This window comes from Scyliorhinus canicula, chromosome 9, assembly GCF_902713615.1.
Source record: "Scyliorhinus canicula chromosome 9, sScyCan1.1, whole genome shotgun sequence".
NCBI lineage: Eukaryota > Metazoa > Chordata > Chondrichthyes > Carcharhiniformes > Scyliorhinidae > Scyliorhinus > Scyliorhinus canicula.
This window is the reverse complement of record NC_052154.1, coordinates 97,778,300-97,798,957: the sequence shown is the minus strand read 5'-3', so window position 1 is coordinate 97,798,957 and position 20,658 is coordinate 97,778,300. Positions and strand designations below refer to the sequence as shown.

At 48.7% G+C, this 20,658-nt stretch overlaps 1 protein-coding gene across 3 annotated transcripts in view; it reads left to right on the top strand.

Annotated features, from left to right (window-relative positions):
• spi1b (Spi-1 proto-oncogene b) overlaps positions 1-20,658 on the top strand; it is a 104,733-nt gene that overhangs the window by 53,987 nt on the left and 30,088 nt on the right. For all 3 annotated transcript variants that reach the window (XM_038807312.1, XM_038807311.1, XM_038807313.1), the window contains one exon: positions 3,896-4,134. In XM_038807312.1, the coding sequence (XP_038663240.1) occupies positions 3,896-4,134 (239 nt within the window). The remainder of the gene's footprint in view (positions 1-3,895; positions 4,135-20,658) is intronic.

The window sequence follows — 20,658 nt, the reverse complement described above, 5'->3', positions numbered from 1 at the left end:
ATACAGGTAAACAATACATGACGGGGCAGCAATACAGGATGGGGTAACAATGCAGACAAGGGAAGCAATATAAGATTGGGCAAAACATCGGACAATGGCCCAACACATGACGGGGGCAACAATACAGGATGGAACAACAATACAGGACAGGGCAGCAATGCATGATGGAGCAGCACTGCAGGATTGGGAACAACACAGGACAGGAGCTCAATACAGGACAGGGCAACAATACAGGACATGGCTACAATACAGGATAGGCTGGTAATACAGGATGGGACAACAATACAGGATAGGGCAACAATACCAGAGAGGGCAACATCACAAGACGGAGCATCAATACAGGACGGGGCAACATCACAAGACGGAGCATTAATACAGGACGGGGCAACATCACAAGACGGAGCATCAATACAGGACGGGGCAACAATATAGGTCAGGGCAACATCACAAGAGAGGAAAAGAATACAGGACAGAGCAACAATGCAGGACGGGGCAGCAACACAGGACTGGGCAACAACAGAGGATGGGCTAAACAGCTGGCTGGTAATGCAGAACAAGCCAGCAGCGCAGGTTCAATTCCCATACCAGCCTCCCTGAACAGGCGCCGGAATGTGGCGACTAGGGGCTTTTCACAGTAACTTAATTGAAGCCTACTTGTCACAATAAGCGATTATTATTATTATTATTATTAATACGGGACATGTAAACAATACAGGACCGGGCAACAATATAGGACATGTAAACAATACAGGACAGGGCAACAATACATGATGAGGCAACAATGCAGGACAGGGAAACAATACAGGAGTAAACAACAATTCAGGACAGGGGCCCAACACATGGCAGGGGCAACAATACAGGACAGGGCAACAATACAGGACAGGGCAACAATACATGATGGGGCAGCACTACAGGATGGGGCAACAATGCAGGAGAGGGAAATAATACAGGACAGGTAAACAATACAGGACAGGGCAACAGCACAGAATGGGGCAACAATACAGGATGGGGCAACAATGCAGGAGAGGGAAATAATACAGGACAGGTAAACAATACAGGACAGGGCAACAGCACAGAATGGGGCAACAATACAGGACAGGGCAACAACACAGGGTGGGGCAACAATACAGGATGGGGCAGCAACACAGGACTGGGCAACAATAGAGGATGGAGCATCAATACAGGACACGTAAGCAATATACGACGGGGCAACAATATGGGATATGTAAACAATATATGATGGGGCAACATTGCAGGACAGGGAAACATTGATTGAGTAATTGAGGGATTGAGTAACAACACAAGTCAGGAGCCCAACACAGGATAGGGCAACAATACGGGTCAGGGCAACAATGCAGTACAGGAAACAATACAGGGCAGGTGTTATGGGCCAGAGTTGAGAGAACCCCAAAATGTATCATGGAGTTCACCTGACCCACAGCTTTTAATAGATTGTGGTTATGGGGAGCGCATGGCCCTACTCTGCAGGTGTGATGCCACAGAAATCTACAGTACTTTAAAATTAAAACAATGTTTATTTATGAAACCAATTAACACTTTATAAACCCACAGTAAACATCTCAACAACTATCAACACCAATACATCCCCCACAGTACTCTATAAGTAACTCTTAATCTTTCCTTGCTACATCCATAAGACAAAAAAGAACCCATTTTACAGAAAGACATCAGGTTTAACTTCACTACTGAGAGCAGTTACCACTTCGAAATCACCAAATGAACATTCTTTAGCTTGCAGAGACACATCTTGATGTGACAGGGCAACAATACAGGATGGGGCAACAATACAGCACAGGGCAACAATACAGCACAGTGCAACAATACAGGATGGAGCATCAATAAAGGACAGGTAATCAATATAGGGTGGAGCATCAATACTGGATGGGACATCAATGCAGGATGGAGCATCAATACAGCACGGTAGCACGTTGGGCAGCACAGTAGCATGGTGGTTAGCATAAATGCTTCACAGCTCCAGGGTCCCAGGTTCGGTTCCCGGCTGGGTCACTGTCTGTGCGGAGTCTGCACGTCCGCCCCGTGTGTGCGTGGGTTTCCTCCGGGTCCTCCGGTTTCCTCCCACAGTCCAAAGATGTGCCGGTTAGGTGGATTGGCCATGCTAAATTGCCCGTAGTGTCCTAAAAAGTAAGGTTAAGGGGGGAGGTTGTTGGGTTACGGGTATAGGGTGGATACATGGGTTTGAGTAGGGTGATCATTGCTCGGCACAACATCGAGGACCGAAGGGCCTGTTCTGTGCTGTACTGTTCTATGTTCTATGTACGGTAACACAGGGCCGGACAGTAACACAGGCCCGGACGGTAACACAGGGCCGGACGGTAACACAGGGCAGGACGGTAACACAGGGCCGGACGGTAACACAGGGCCGGACGGTAACACAGGGCTGGACAGTGACACAGGGCAGGAGGGTAATACAGGGCAGGACGGTAACACAGGGCTGAACGGTAACACAGGGCCAGACGGTAACACAGGGCCAGACGGTAACACAGGGCCGGACGGTAACACAGGGCCGGACGGTAACACAGGGCCGGACGGTAACACAGGGCTGGACAGTGACACAGGGCAGGAGGGTAATACAGGGCAGGACGGTAACACAGGGCTGAACGGTAACACAGGGCCAGACGGTAACACAGGGCCAGACGGTAACACAGGGCCGGACGGTAACACAGGGCCGGACGGTAACACAGGGCCAGACGGTAACACAGGGCCGGACGGTAACACAGGGCAGGAGGGTAACACAAGGCAAGGTGGTAACATTTTTATTTTCACATGCTCGGAACACAGGACATAGAGTACACAAGGATCCATGTTAACCTCTCGCTCTATCTCACTCCCTTTCTCTGTTGCTCTTGCTCTCTCTCACTTAGTCTTTCGGAGAATGGCCGCGAATCACGCTCGTGCGCGAGCTACGCGTCACGATCAGGGGGCCATTGACAGGGGCCTCTGTGACTATTCTGCAAGGACAACCGGCCACGTTCCTGATGGCGTGGTTCGAACCACACTTTTCCAGTCAGGAACGGCTGTCAGCGACTGTGGACTCAGTCCACGGCCACCCTGGTGGGGGGGGGGGGGGGGGGGGGGGGAGATCTTTCACCGGGGACGGGCGCCTCACAGATGGCCAAGCAAACAATCGGGCAGCACCGACCCGCGGGCACACGCGATCTTGAGAGGACCTACATTCCTGGTGGCAGTGCGCATGAGAAGCTGCGAGAAGCGCTCCGGGGCCCTGCCAGCTCGCTGCAACTTGGAGAATCACAGTGGACATTCCTTCAGCGTTTTGACGCTGCCTTGGGGACTTTTGATTTGATTTATTATTATCACATGTATTAGTATACAGTGAAAAGTATTGTTTCTTGCATTCTAGCCCCATTATTCGAGAATCCCGCCCTCTGTGTCTCTCCATCTTTCTACACCTTCTCTCTGCTCCTCTTGTGCATTTCTCTCCTTTCAATCACCCTCTTGCTCTGTGCCTCTTCGTCTCCCCTATATGTCCCATTATCTCTCTTCATCTGTCTCTCACCTATTTTTGTTGTTCCATCTTTCTCTCTCCCCCACCTCTCTCTCTCCCCCTCCCTCTCCCCCTCCCTCTCCCGCATGCTCTCTCCCTCTCTCTCTTCCTCTGCCTCCCTCCCCCTCTCTCTCCCTCTCTCTCTCCCCCCCCCACCTCTCTCTCCCCTCTCTCTCCCGCGTGCTCTCTCCCTCTCTCTCTCTTCGTCTGCCTCTCTACCCCTCTCTCTCCCCTCTCTCCCCTTCTCTCCCCCCTCTCTCTCCCCCCCCCCCCCCCCCCCCCTCTCTCTCCTTCTCTCTCCCTCTCATTATTTAATCGGTTTTCCTCTCATTCCTCTGCTCCCCCTGACAGATCATTACTGGGATTATACCGGAAACCACATCCATGGAGACTTTGAGGCATTTGGCGATCATCACTTCACCGAGTTACAGAGTGTTCAGCCCCCACAGCTGCAACAGCTGTACCGTCACATGGAGCTCGAACAACTGCATGGTTTGGATTCATTACCAGTGTGCAGCATCCCCATTGGCACTGCCCTTCATTACAACAAAGCACAGTCTTCGTCAACCACCAGCTTCACGGCTCCTCAGGTAGGTCACACACTCAACATTAAGTTCAGCGTTTTAATGCCTTGTCCTTTTTGATGCTGTCGACACTGGCTGTCCTTTTCCCATTCCCACTTTTTTTCAAACCAGATTTCCTGACTTGTCACGTGACTTTATCACCTGACCTTACACAGTTGTTCCCTTTCTTTCCTTGTTCCCCACAATTCCGCCCATAAGTTTGCTTCAAACTGTTAAATCCTGAAAATTGTTGCCGTTCTGATCATACTATTGAGCTGAAACGAGAAAGCAGGTTATCTCCTCACAAACTGGGCGGGATTCTCTCAGCCAGGGGCCGGGCCGGAGAATCCCTGCGACCGGCTCGAATTGTGCCACATCACCCCGACACCGGCGGAGAATCAGCGCATTGGCGCTGGCGTGGTTGGTGCGGCGCCAGTCGCGGACCGCTCTAAGTGGCGCGCCCACCGATTCTCGGCCTGGAATGGGCCGAGCAGCCGTCATAAAAAAACAAATTTTCACCAGCGCCATCCACACCTGCTCTCAGCCAGTGGGAAGTGGGCGTGGAAGGGTCGTGGGGCGGCCTGTTGGGGGGGGTTGTCCGACCCCAGGGAGGGCCTCCGATGTGACCTGGCCGTCAATTGGGGCCCACCGATCGGCAGACCGGCCTCACTGGCTTGGGGCCTTCTTTCTTCCGTGCCGAACCTGTAGCCCGATGCCATGTTGAATCGGGGCCGGTGTGTTGAATGGAGCCACAGCCCATGCGCGCGTGCCACTGCGCTTGCACGGATCCCGTGGCTCCCAGTTCACAACAGGATCAGCAGCTGGAGCGGCGTGGGTCGCTCCAGTGCCATGCTGGCCATCTGCAGGGGACAGAATTGCTGATCCTGAGGCCGTGTTGACGCCGTTGAGAAACATGATGGCGTTTCCGACAGTGTGAACACTTAGCCTCAGGAACACAGAACCCTGCCCACTGTACCTACCATTGAGGGAATTCCCAGGACTCTGTTCTTCATATCATTACATACATGAAAAAACCCTGAGTGCAACAGCCTATCCATTGGGCTAGTGCTAGTTCTCTGTCACCCTCAATACTCAGTGTTACTCACATTCGTTACTCAGTGTTAGTCACACAGCCCCGATACCCAGTGTTACTCACTCACCTTCAATACCCAGTGTTACCCAGCCTCGGTACTCAGTGCTACTCACTCACCTTCAATACCCAGTGTTACCCAGCCTCGGTACTCAGTGCTACTCACTCACCTTCAATACCCAGTGTTACCCAGCCTCGGTACTCAGTGTTACTCACTCACCTTCAATACCCAGTGTTACCCAGCCTCGGTACTCAGTGCTACTCACTCACCTTCAATACCCAGTGTTACCCAGCCTCGGTACTCAGCGTTACTCACTCACCCTCAATACCCAGTGTTACCCAGCCTCGGTGCTCAGTATTACTCACACATCCTCAATACCCAGTGTTACCCAGCCTCGGTGCTTAGCGTTACTCACTCACCCTCAATACCCAGTGTTACCCAGCCTCGATACTCAGTGTTACTCACTCGCTTTCAATGCCCAGTGTTACCCGGCCTCGATACTCAGTGTTACTCACTCACCCTCAATACCCAGTGTTACTCACTCACCCTCAATACCCAGTGTTACTCAGCCTCGATACTCAGTGTTACTCACTCACCCTCAATACCCAGTGTTCCTCAGCCTCGGTACTCAGTGTTACTCACTCACCCTCAAAACCCAGTGTTACCCAGCCTCGATACTCAGCGTTACTCACTCACCTTCAATACACAGTGTTACCCAGCCTCGATACTCAGTGTTACTCACTCACCCTCAATACCCAGTGTTACTCAGCCTCGATACTCAGTGTTACTCACTCACCCTCAATACCCAGTGTTACCCAGCCTCAATACTCAGTGTTACTCACTCACCCTCAATACTAAATGTTACACAGTCGCTTTCAATGCCCTGTGTTACCCGGCCTCGATACTCACTATTACTCACTCACCCTCAAGGCCCAGTGTTACCCGGACTCGATACTCAGTGTTACTCACTCACTCTCAATGCCCAGTGTTACCCGGCCTCGATACTCAGTGTTACTCACTCACCTTCAATACACAGTGTTACCCAGCCTCAATACTCAGTGTTACTCACCTTCGTTATTCAGTGTTACACACACAGCCTTGGTACCCAGTGTTACCCACTCACCTTCAATACCCAGTGTTACCCAGCCTCAGTACTCAGTATTACTCAGGCACCCTCAATACCCAGTGTTACCCAGCCTCAATACCTAGTATTACTCACTCACCCTCAATACCCAGTGTTACCCAGCCTCGGTACTCAGTATTACTCACTCATCCTCAATACCCAGTGTTACCCAGCCTCGGTACTTAGCGTTACTCACTCACCCTCAATACCCAGTGTTACCCAGCCTCGGTACTCAGTGTTACTCACTCACCTTCAATACCCAGTGTTACCCAACCTCGGTACTCAGTGTTACTCACTCATCCTCAATACCCAGTGTTACTCAGCCTCGATACTCAGTGTTACTCACTCATCCTCAATACCCAGCGTTACCCAGCCTCGATAATCAGTGTTACTCACCCTCAATACCCAGTGTTACCCAGCCTCGATACTCAGTGTTACTCACCTTCGTTACTCAGTGTTACTCACACAGCATTGATACCCAGTGTTACTCACTCACCTTCAATACCCAGTGTTACCCAGCCTCAGTACTCAGTATTACTCACTCACCTTCAATACCCCGTGTTACCCAGCCTCGATACTCAGTATTACTCACCTTCGTTACTCAGTGTTACTCACACAGCATTGATACCCAGTGTTACTCACTCACCTTCAATACCCAGTGTTACCCAGCCTCGGTACGCAGTATTACTCAGTCACCCTCAATACCCAGTGTTACCCAGCCTCGGTACTGAGTGTTACTCACTCACCTTCAATACCCTGTGTTACTCAGCCTCGGTACTCAGTGTTACTCACTCACCCTCAATACCCAGTGTTACCCAGCCTCGATACTCAGTGTTACTCACTCACCCTCAATACTAAATGTTACTCACTCGCTTTCAATGCCCAGTGTTACTCGGCCTCGATACTCAGTGTTACTCACTCACCCTCAATACCCAGTGTTACCCAGCCTCGATACTCAGTGTTACTCAGTCACCCTCAATACCCAGTGTTACTCACTCATCTTCAATACCCTGTGTTACTCAGCCTCGGTACTCAGTGTTACTCACTCACCCTCAATACCCAGTGTTACCCAGCCTCGATACTCAGTGTTACTCACTCGCTTTCAATGCCCAGTGTTACCCGGCCTCGATATTCAGTGTTACTCAGTCACCCTCAATACCCAGTGTTACTCACTCATCTTCAATACCCAGTGTTACTCAGCCTCGGTACTCAGTATTACTCACTCACTCTCAATGCCCAGTGTTACCCAGCCTCGGTACTCAGTGTTACTCACTCACCTTCAATACCCAGTGTTACCCAGCCTCAATACTCAGTGTTACTCAGCCTCGATACTCAGTATTACTCACTCACCCTTAATACCCAGTGTTACCCAGCCTCAATACTCAGTATTACTCACTCACCTTCAATACTAAATGTTACTCACTCACCCTCAATACCCAGTGTTACTCAGCCTCGATACTCAGTGTTACTCACTCACCCTCAATACCCAGTGTTCCTCAGCCGCGGTACTCAGTGTTACTCACTCACCCTCAAAACCCAGTGTTACCCAGCCTCGATACTCAGCGTTACTCACTCACCTTTCAATACACAGTGTTACCCAGCCTCGATACTCAGTGTTACTCACTCACCCTCAATACCCAGTGTTACTCAGCCTCGATACTTAGTGTTACTCACTCACCCTCAATACTAAATGTTACACAGTCGCTTTCAATGCCCTGTGTTACCCGGCCTCAATACTCACTGTTACTCACTCACCCTCAAGGCCCAGTATTACCCGGCCTCGATACTCAGTGTTACTCACTCACTCTCAATGCCCAGTGTTACCCGGCCTCGATACTCAGTGTTACTCACTCACCTTCAATACACAGTGTTACCCAGCCTCAATACTCAGTGTTACTCACCTTCGTTATTCAGTGTTACACACACAGCCTTGGTACCCAGTGTTACCCACTCACCTTCAATACCCAGTGTTACCCAGCCTCAGTACTCAGTATTACTCAGGCACCCTCAATACCCAGTGTTACCCAGCCTCAATACCTAGTATTACTCACTCACCCTCAATACCCAGTGTTTTCCCGGCCTCGGTACTCAGTGTTACTCTCTCATCCTCAATACCCAGTGTTACCCGGCCTCGGTACTCAGTGTTACTCACTCACCCTCAATACCCAGTGTTACCCAGCCTCGATACTCAGTGTTACTCACTCGCTTTCAATGCCCAGTGTTACCCGGCCTCGATACTCAGTGTTACTCAGTCACCCTCAATACCCAGTGTTACTCACTCATCTTCAATACCCAGTGTTACTCAGCCTCGGTACTCAGTATTACTCACTCACTCTCAATGCCCAGTGTTACCCAGCCTCGATACTCAGCGTTACTCACTCACCTTCAATACACAGTGTTACCCAGCCTCGATACTCAGTGTTACTCACTCACCCTCAATACCCAGTGTTACTCAGCCTCAGTACTCAGTATTACTCACTCACCTTCAATACCTCGTGTTACCCAGCCTCGATACTCAGTGTTACTCACCTTCGTTACTCAGTGTTACTCACACAGCATTGATACCCAGTGTTACTCACTCACCTTCAATACACAGTGTTACCCAGCCTCGATACTCAGTGTTACTCACTCACCCTCAATACCCAGTGTTACTCAGCCTCGATACTCAGTGTTACTCACTCACCCTCAATACTAAATGTTACACAGTCGCTTTAAATGCCCTGTGTTACCCGGCCTCGATACTCACTGTTACTCACTCACCCTCAAGGCCCAGTGTTACCCGGCCTCGATACTCAGTGTTACTCACTCACTCTCAATGCCCAGTGTTACCCGGCCTCGATACTCAGTGTTACTCACTCACCTTCAATACACAGTGTTATCCAGCCTCAATACTCAGTGTTACTCACCTTCGTTATTCAGTGTTACACACACAGCCTTGGTACCCAGTGTTACCCACTCACCTTCAATACCCAGTGTTACCCAGCCTCAGTACTCAGTATTACTCAGGCACCCTCAATACCCAGTGTTACCCGGCCTCGGTACTCAGTGTTACTCACTCACCCTCAATACCCAGTGTTACCCAGCCTCGATACTCAGTGTTACTCACTCGCTTTCAATGCCCAGTGTTACCCGGCCTCGATACTCAGTGTTACTCAGTCACCCTCAATACCCAGTGTTACTCACTCATCTTCAATACCCAGTGTTACTCAGCCTCGGTACTCAGTATTACTCACTCACTCTCAATGCCCAGTGTTACCCAACCTCGATACTCAGCGTTACTCACTCACCTTCAATACACAGTGTTACCCAGCCTCGATACTCAGTGTTACTCACTCACCCTCAATACCCAGTGTTACTCAGCCTCGATACTCAGTGTTACTCACTCACCCTCAATACCCAGTGTTACCCAGCCTCAATACTCAGTGTTACTCACTCACCCTCAATACTAAATTTTACACAGTCGCTTTCAATGCCCTGTGTTACCCGGCCTCGATACTCACTGTTACTCACACCCTCAAGGCCCAGTGTTACCCGGCCTCGATACTCAGTGTTACTCACTCACTCTCAATGCCCAGTGTCACCCGGCCTCGATACTCAGTGTTACTCACTCACCTTCAATACACAGTGTTACCCAGCCTCAGTACTCAGTATTACTCAGGCACCCTCAATACCCAGTGTTACCCAGCCTCAATACCTAGTATTACTCACTCACCCTCAATACCCAGTGTTTTCCCGGCCTCGGTACTCAGTGTTACTCTGTCATCCTCAATACCCAGTGTTACCCGGCCTCGGTACTCCGTGTTACTCACTCACCCTCAATACCCAGTGTTACCCAGCCTCGATACTCAGTGTTACTCACTCGCTTTCAATGCCCAGTGTTACCCGGCCTCGATACTCAGCGTTACTCAGTCACCCTCAATACCCAGTGTTACTCACTCATCTTCAATACCCAGTGTTACTCAGCCTCGGTACTCAGTATTACTCACTCACTCTCAATGCCCAGTGATACCCAGCCTCGGTACTCAGTGTTACTCACTCACATTCAATACCCAGTGTTACCCAGCCTCAATACTCAGTGTTACTCAGCCTCTATACTCAGTATTACTCACTCACCCTCAATACCCAGTGTTACCCAGCCTCAATACTCAGTGTTACTCAGCCTCGATACTCAGTGTTACTCACTCACCCTCAATACCCAGTGTTACCCAGCCTCAATACTCAGTGTTACTCACTCACCCTCAATACCCAGTATTACTCACCCAGCCTCAATACCCAGTGTTACTCAGCCTCGATACTCAGTGTTACTCACTCACCCTCAATACTAAATGTTACACATTCGCTTTCAATGCCCTGTGTTACCCGGCCTCGATACTCACTGTTACTCACTCACCCTCAATGCCCAGTGTTACCCGTCCTCGATACTCAGTGTTACTCACTCACTCTCAATGCCCAGTGTTACCCGGCCTCGGTACTCAGTATTACTCACTCACCCTCAATACCCAGTGTTATCCAGCCTCAATACCTAGTATTACTCACATCCTCAATACCCAGTGTTACCCAGCCTCGGTACTCAGTGTTCCACACTCATCATCTATACCCAGTGTTATCCAGACTTGGTACTCAGTGTTACTCACTCATCCTCAATACCCAGTGTTACCCAGCCTCGGTACCCAGTGTTACTCACTCATTCTCAATACCCAGTGTTACCCAGCCTCGGTACTCATTGTTACTCACTCATCCTCAATACCCAGTATTACTCACCCAGCCTCAATACCCAGTGTTACCCAACCTCGGTACTCAGTATTACTCACCCAGCCTGAATATCTAGTATTACTCACTCATTCTCAATACCCAGTGTTACCCAGCCTCGGTAGTCAGTGTTACTCACTCATCCTCAATACCCAGTATTACTCACCCAGCCTCGATACTCAGTGTTACTCACTCACCTTCAATACCCAGTGTTACCCAGCCTCGGTACTCAGTATTACTCACTCATCCTCAATACCCAGTGTTACTCACTCCTCTTCAATACCCAGTGTTACCCAGCCTTGATACCCAGTATTATTCACTCACCTTCAATACCCAGTGTTACTCACCTTCGTCACCCAGTGTTACTCACTCATCCTCAATACCCAGTGTTACTCACTCACCTTCAATACCCAGTGTCACCCAGCCTCGGTACTCAGTATTACTCACTCATCCTCAATACCCAGTGTTACCGCGCCTTGGTACTCAGTATTACTCACCCAGCCTCAATACCTAGTATTACTCACTCACCCTGAATACCCAGTATTACACAGCCTCGATACTCAGTGTTACTCACTCACCCTCAATACCCAGTATTACCCAGCCTCGGAACTCAATGTTACTCACTCACCCTCAATACCAGTGTTACTCAGCCTCGATACTCCATATTACTCACTCACCATCAATACCCAGTGTTACTCACCCTCGATACTCAGTGTTACTCACTCACCCTCAATACCCAGTGTTACTCAGCCTCGATACTCAGTGTTACTCACTCACCTTCAATACTAAATGTTACACAGTCGCTTTAAATGCCCTGTGTTACCCGGCCTCGATACTCACTGTTACTCACTCACCCTCAAGGCCCAGTGTTACCCGGCCTCGATACTCAGTGTTACTCACTCACTCTCAATGCCCAGTGTTACCCGGCCTCGATACTCAGTGTTACTCACTCACCTTCAATACACAGTGTTATCCAGCCTCAATACTCAGTGTTACTCACCTTCGTTATTCAGTGTTACACACACAGCCTTGGTACCCAGTGTTACCCACTCACCTTCAATACCCAGTGTTACCCAGCCTCAGTACTCAGTATTACTCAGGCACCCTCAATACCCAGTGTTACCCGGCCTCGGTACTCAGTGTTACTCACTCACCCTCAATACCCAGTGTTACCCAGCCTCGATACTCAGTGTTACTCACTCGCTTTCAATGCCCAGTGTTACCCGGCCTCGATACTCAGTGTTACTCAGTCACCCTCAATACCCAGTGTTACTCACTCATCTTCAATACCCAGTGTTACTCAGCCTCGGTACTCAGTATTACTCACTCACTCTCAATGCCCAGTGTTACCCAACCTCGATACTCAGCGTTACTCACTCACCTTCAATACACAGTGTTACCCAGCCTCGATACTCAGTGTTACTCACTCACCCTCAATACCCAGTGTTACTCAGCCTCGATACTCAGTGTTACTCACTCACCCTCAATACCCAGTGTTACCCAGCCTCAATACTCAGTGTTACTCACTCACCCTCAATACTAAATTTTACACAGTCGCTTTCAATGCCCTGTGTTACCCGGCCTCGATACTCACTGTTACTCACACCCTCAAGGCCCAGTGTTACCCGGCCTCGATACTCAGTGTTACTCACTCACTCTCAATGCCCAGTGTCACCCGGCCTCGATACTCAGTGTTACTCACTCACCTTCAATACACAGTGTTACCCAGCCTCAGTACTCAGTATTACTCAGGCACCCTCAATACCCAGTGTTACCCAGCCTCAATACCTAGTATTACTCACTCACCCTCAATACCCAGTGTTTTCCCGGCCTCGGTACTCAGTGTTACTCTGTCATCCTCAATACCCAGTGTTACCCGGCCTCGGTACTCCGTGTTACTCACTCACCCTCAATACCCAGTGTTACCCAGCCTCGATACTCAGTGTTACTCACTCGCTTTCAATGCCCAGTGTTACCCGGCCTCGATACTCAGCGTTACTCAGTCACCCTCAATACCCAGTGTTACTCACTCATCTTCAATACCCAGTGTTACTCAGCCTCGGTACTCAGTATTACTCACTCACTCTCAATGCCCAGTGATACCCATCCTCGGTACTCAGTGTTACTCACTCACATTCAATACCCAGTGTTACCCAGCCTCAATACTCAGTGTTACTCAGCCTCTATACTCAGTATTACTCACTCACCCTCAATACCCAGTGTTACCCAGCCTCAATACTCAGTGTTACTCAGCCTCGATACTCAGTGTTACTCACTCACCCTCAATACCCAGTGTTACCCAGCCTCAATACTCAGTGTTACTCACTCACCCTCAATACCCAGTATTACTCACCCAGCCTCAATACCCAGTGTTACTCAGCCTCGATACTCAGTGTTACTCACTCACCCTCAATACTAAATGTTACACATTCGCTTTCAATGCCCTGTGTTACCCGGCCTCGATACTCACTGTTACTCACTCACCCTCAATGCCCAGTGTTACCCGTCCTCGATACTCAGTGTTACTCACTCACTCTCAATGCCCAGTGTTACCCGGCCTCGGTACTCAGTATTACTCACTCACCCTCAATACCCAGTGTTATCCAGCCTCAATACCTAGTATTACTCACATCCTCAATACCCAGTGTTACCCAGCCTCGGTACTCAGTGTTCCACACTCATCATCTATACCCAGTGTTATCCAGACTTGGTACTCAGTGTTACTCACTCATCCTCAATACCCAGTGTTACCCAGCCTCGGTACCCAGTGTTACTCACTCATTCTCAATACCCAGTGTTACCCAGCCTCGGTACTCATTGTTACTCACTCATCCTCAATACCCAGTATTACTCACCCAGCCTCAATACCCAGTGTTACCCAACCTCGGTACTCAGTATTACTCACCCAGCCTGAATATCTAGTATTACTCACTCATTCTCAATACCCAGTGTTACCCAGCCTCGGTAGTCAGTGTTACTCACTCATCCTCAATACCCAGTATTACTCACCCAGCCTCGATACTCAGTGTTACTCACTCACCTTCAATACCCAGTGTTACCCAGCCTCGGTACTCAGTATTACTCACTCATCCTCAATACCCAGTGTTACTCACTCCTCTTCAATACCCAGTGTTACCCAGCCTTGATACCCAGTATTACTCACTCACCTTCAATACCCAGTGTTACTCACCTTCGTCACCCAGTGTTACTCACTCATCCTCAATACCCAGTGTTACTCACTCACCTTCAATACCCAGTGTCACCCAGCCTCGGTACTCAGTATTACTCACTCATCCTCAATACCCAGTGTTACCGCGCCTTGGTACTCAGTATTACTCACCCAGCCTCAATACCTAGTATTACTCACTCACCCTGAATACCCAGTATTACCCAGCCTCGATACTCAGTGTTACTCACTCACCCTCAATACCCAGTATTACCCAGCCTCGGAACTCAATGTTACTCACTCACCCTCAATACCAGTGTTACTCAGCCTCGATACTCCATATTACTCACTCACCATCAATACCCAGTGTTACTCACCCTCGATACTCAGTGTTACTCACTCACCTTCAACACCCAGTGTTACCCAGCATCGATACTCAGTGTTACTCACCCTCAATACCCAGTGTTACTCAGCCTCGATACTCAGTGTTAATCACTCACCTACAATACCCAGTGTTACCCAGCCTCGGTACTCAGTGTTACTCACTCACCTTCAATACCCAGTGTTACCCAGCCTCGGTACTCAGTGTTACTCACTCACCTTCAATACCCAGTGTTACCCAGCCTCGATACTCAGTGTTACTCACTCACCCTCAATACCCAGTTTTACCGAGCCTAAATGCTCAGTGTTACTCACTCACCCTCAATACTAAATCCTACTCACTCACTTTCAATGCCCAGTGTAACCCGGCCTCGATACCCAGTGTTACTCACTCACTCTCAATGCCCAGTGTTACCCGGCCTCGATAATCAGTGGTACTCACTCACCCTCAATACCCAGTGTTACCCAGCCTCGGTACCCAGTGTTACTCACTCATCCTCAATACCCAGTGTTACCCAGCCTCGGTACTCAGTGTTACTCACTCATTCTCAATACCCCGTGTTACCCGGCCTTGATACTCAGTGTTACTCACTCACCCTCAATACCCAGTGTTTTCGAGCCTAAATACTCAGTGTTACTCACTCACCCTCAATACTAAGTGTTACTCACTCACTTTCAATGCCCAGTGTTACCCGGCCTCGATACTCAGTGTTACTCACTCACCCTCAATACCCAGTGTTACCCAGCCTCGGTATTCAGTATTACTCACTCACCCTCAATACCCAGTGTTACCCAGCCTCGGTACCCAGTGTTACTCACTCACCTTCAATACCCAGTGTTACCCAGCCTCGGTACTCAGTGTTACTCACTCATCCTCAATACCCAGTGTTACCCAGCCTCAGTACTCAGTGTTACTCATCTCCGTTACTCAGTGTTACTCACACAGCCTTGGTACCCATTGTTACTCACTCACCTTCAATTCCCAGTGTTACCCAGCCTCGGTACTCAGTATTACTCAGTCACCCTCAATACCCAGTGTTACCCAGCCTCAATACCTAGTATTACTCAGTCATCCTCAATACCCAGTGTTACCCAGCATCGGTACTCAGTGTTACTCACTCATCCTCAATACCCAGTGTTACCCAGCCTCGGTACTCAGTGTTACTCACTCATCCTCAATACCCAGTGTCACTCAGCCTTGATACTCAGTATTACTCACTCACCCTCAATACCCAGTGTTACTCAGCCTCGATACTCAGTGTTACTCGCTCATCCTCAATACCCAGTATTACTCACCCAGCCTCAATACCCAGTGTTACCCAGCCTCGGTACTCAGTATTACTTACCCAGCCTCAATACCTAGTATTACTCACTCATCCTCAATACCCAGTGTTGCTCAACTTCGGTACTCAGTGTTACTCACTCATTCTCAATACCCTGTGTTACCCGGCCTCGGTACTCAGTGTTATCACTCATCCTCAATACCCAGTATTACTCACCCAGCCTCAATACCCAGTGTTACCCAGCCTCGGTACTCAGTATTACTCACCCAGCCTCAATACCTAGTATTACTCACTCATTCTCAATACCTAGTGTTACTCAGCCTCGGTACTCAGTGTTACTCACTCACCTTCAATACCCAGTGTCACCCAGCCTCGATACTCAGTATTGCTCACTCACCTTCAATACCCAGTATTACTCAGCCTCGGTACTCAGTGTTACTCACCCTCAATACCCAGTGTTACCCAGCCTCGGTACTCAGTGTTACTCACCCTCAATACCCAGTGTTACCCAGCCTCGGTACTCAGTGTTACTCCCTCACCCTCAATACCCAGTGTTACCCAGCCTCGGTACCCAGTGTTACTCACTCACACTCAATACCCGGTGTTACCCAGCCTCGATACTCAGTATTACTCACTCACCCTCAATACCCAGTGTTACTCAGCCTCGATACTCAGTGTTACTCGCTCATCCTCAATACCCAGTGTTACCCGACCTCGGTACTCAGTGTTACTCACTCAACCTCAATACCCAGTGATACCCGACCTCGGTACTCAGTGTTACTCACTCATCCTCAATACCCAGTGTTGCTCAGCTTCGGTACTCAGTGTTACTCACTCATTCTCAATACCCTGTGTTACCCGGCCTTGGTACTCAGTGTTAATCACTCATCCTCAATACCCAGTATTACTCACCCAGCCTCAATACCCAGTGTTACCCAACCTCGGTACTCAGTATTACTCACCCAGCCTCAATACCTAGTATTACTCACTCATTCTCAATACCTAGTGTTACTCAGCCTCGGTACTCTGTGTTACTCACTCACCTTCAATACCCAGTGTCACCCAGCCTCGATACTCAGTATTGCTCACTCACCTTCAATACCCAGTGTTACTCAGCCTCGGTACTCAGTGTTACTCACCCTCAATACCCAGTGTTACCCAGCCTCGGTACTCAGTGTTACTCACCTTCAATACCCAGAGTTACCCAGCCTCGGTACTCAGTGTTACTCACTCACCCTCAATACCCAGTGTTACCCAGCCTCGGTACCCAGTGTTACTCACACACACTCAGTACCCGGTGTTACCCAGCCTCGATACTCAGTATTACTCACTCATCCTCAATACCCAGTGTTCCTCATCCTCGATACTCAATGTTACACACTAAGCCTCGATACTCAGTGTTACTCAGCCTCGATACTCAGTGTTACTCACTCAGCCTCGATTCCCAGTGTTACCCAGCCTCAGTACTCAGTGTTACACACTAAGCCTCGATACTCAGTGTTACTCACTCAGCCTCGATACCCAGTGTTACTCACTCACTCTTAATACCCAGTGTTACACACTCAGGCTCCATACTCAGTGTTACTCTCTGACTATCGATAATCAGTTTTACGCATTCACCCTTGATACTCAGGGTTTCTCACGTCTCCTCAATACTCACTGGTACTCACTAATCCTTGATACCTAATGTTACCCACTCACCCTCAATACCCAGTATTATTCATTCATCCTTGAAACTCAGTATTACTCACTCACCTTTGATACTCAATGTTACTCGTTCAACCTCGACAACCAGTGTTACTCATTCATTCTCAATACTTGCCCTCGATGCCCAGTGTTACTCATTCACCGTCGATACTCACCGGTGCCCACTCACCCTCGATACCCAGTATTACGCACTCAACCTCGATACTGAAGTGTTACTCTGCCACCCTTGATACCCAGTGTTACTCATTCAACCTTGATAGCGTGTTACTCATTCACCCGCAATACTCAGTGTTACTCACTCACCCTCGATACTCACTCACCCTCAATAGCCAGTTTTACTCAACCACCCTTGAATCTCAATGTTACTCAATCACACTCGATACTCACTAGTACTCACTCAACCTCAATACATAGTGTTACTCAGCTACCCTCGATATTGCTACGCACTCACCTTCGATATTCAATGTTACTCATTCATCCTCAATACTCACTGGTAGTCACTCATCCTCGATAACCAGTGTTATTCACTCACTCTCGATACCCAGTATTACTCATTCATCCTCTATACCCAGTGTTATTCACTCACCCTTGATACTCAGTATTACTCACTCACCCTCAATACTCAGTGTTACTCACCCTCGATTCTCAGTGTTACCCACTCACCCTCGATACTCAATAGTACTCAGTCACCCTCGATACTCAGTCTTTCTTTTGTCATGAGAATGTCGCTTTAAGAAATGTTTGGCTGCTCATGTTACTGCAGTGATGTCAGAGTGTGGGTGGAGCTGAGCTCTGGCTCTGCTTTTTAGTTTCACTTTGAGAAAAGCTGGGGTGTGTCTGTGTTTTTTTGGTTTTGTTTTCAGTGTTGGAGCTGAAGGCAGACAAAGCAGGTGTACTGCTGTTCTCTCTGCCATGAAAAGACTATCTCTTGATCATTTGGTGAATTCAGAATTATAAATGTTGTCAGTAGTGAATGTAAACCTAATGTGCTTCTGTTGAAAGGTGTTTCTTTTGTCTTCTGGATGTTGTTTGGGAATATATTAAGGATTACTTAATGTTGAAGTTTTGGGGGTTGTATTTGAATTAATGGTTGCTAAGATGTTCACTGTATGTTTTAAAAAGGTTAACTTGAGTTCATAGAATAAACACTGTTTTGCTTTAAAAAAATACTTTTCCATTTCTGCTGTACCACACCTGTAGAGTGGGCCCTCTGCTCCCCATACCACAATCTATTAAAAGTTGTGGGCCAAGTGAACTCCATGATACACTTTGGGGTTCTGTAAACCCTGGCCCATAACACTTTGCTATGCAAGATGTTTACAATGTTTCTCAGCCAATGTTAGAACATGATGTGGAGATACCGGCGTTGGACTGGGGTGAGCACAGTAAGAAGTCTTACAACACCAGGTTAAAGTCCAACAGGTTTGTTTCAAACACTAGCTTTTGGAGCACTGCTCCTTCCCCAGGTGAATGAAGAGGTATGTTCCAGAAACATATATATAAATAAAGTCAAAGATGCCGGACAATGCTTTGAATGCGAGCATTTGCAGGTAATTCAGTCTTTACAGATCCAGAGATAGGGGTAACCCCAGGTTAAAGAGGTGTGAATTGTCTCAAGCCAGGACAGTTGGTAGGATTTCGCAAGCCCAGGGCAGATGGTGTGGGATGAATGTAATGCGACATGAATCCAAGGTCCCGGTTGAGGCCGTACCCATGTGTGCGGAACTTGGCTATAAGTTTCTGCTCGGCGATTCTGCGTTGTCGCGCATCCTGAAGGCCACCTTGGAGAACGCTTACCCGGAGATCAGAGGCTGAATGCCCTTGACAGCTGAAGTGTTCCCCGACTGGAAGGAAACATTCCTGCCTGGCGATGGTTGTGCGATGTCCGTTCATCCGTTGTCGCAGCGTCTGCATGGTCTCGCCAATGTACCACGCTTCAGAACATCCTTTCCTGCAGCGTATGAGGTAGACAACGTTGGCCGAGTCCCACGAGTATGTACCGCGTACCTGGTGGGTGGTATTCTCAAGTGTAATGGTGGTACCCACGTTGGGGAACACTTCAGCAGTCAAGGGCATTCAGCTTCTGATCTCCGGGTAAGCTTTCTCCAAGGTGGCCTTCAGGATGCGCGACAACGCAGAATAGCCGAGCAGAAATTTATAGCCCAGTTCTGCACACATGACTGCGGGCTCAACCGGGACCTTGGATTCGTGTCGCATTACATTCACTCCCCACCATCTGGCCTGGGCTTGTGAAATCCTACCAACTGTCCTGGCTTAAGACAATTCATACCTCTTTAACCTGGGGTTACCCCTCTCTCTGGATCTGTAAAGACTTAATTACCTGCAAATGCTCGCATTCTATGCATCGTCTGGCATCTTTGACTTTGGCTTTATAAATGTTTCTGGAACCTACCGCTTCATTCACCTGAGGAAGGAGCAGTGCTCCGAAAGCTAGTGTTTGAAACAAACCTGTTGGACTTTAACCTGGTGTTGTAAGACTTTGTACAATGTTAGAACAGTTATTGGACTCTCTGAAATCTCCCCAACAACATCCCTCGTGGTTTTATTACTGTTAGTGTGTCACTGCAGCCTTACGTGTCACGCTTTATGTTTCCCACTTTCGACTCATATCTTCACTCGGTCCACCAGTGTTTCCTTTCCAAATGATCACTTTCCCCTATCAACATCAGTTATGATGGATACTACACAGCTGGAGTGTGTTAGATAGGATATTACACAGGCCCAAGTGTGTTTGATTGTATAGTACACAGGCTGGAGTGTGTTGAAATGGATAATACACAGCCTGGGTGTTGATTGCAGCATTAAAGATCCTGAACGGTATTGACAAGGTGGATGTGGAAAGGATGTTTCCTCTTGGGGGTGAGTCCGGAGCTAGGCTGCTCTGTTATAAATTTTGGGATCACCCATTTCTGACAGAAATGAGGAGACATTTTCTCTGAGGACCGTGCAACTTTGGAACTCTCTGCCTCAAAAGGTGGTGGAAGCAGGGTTATTGGATATTTTTAAGGTGGAGGTAAATAGATTCTTGTT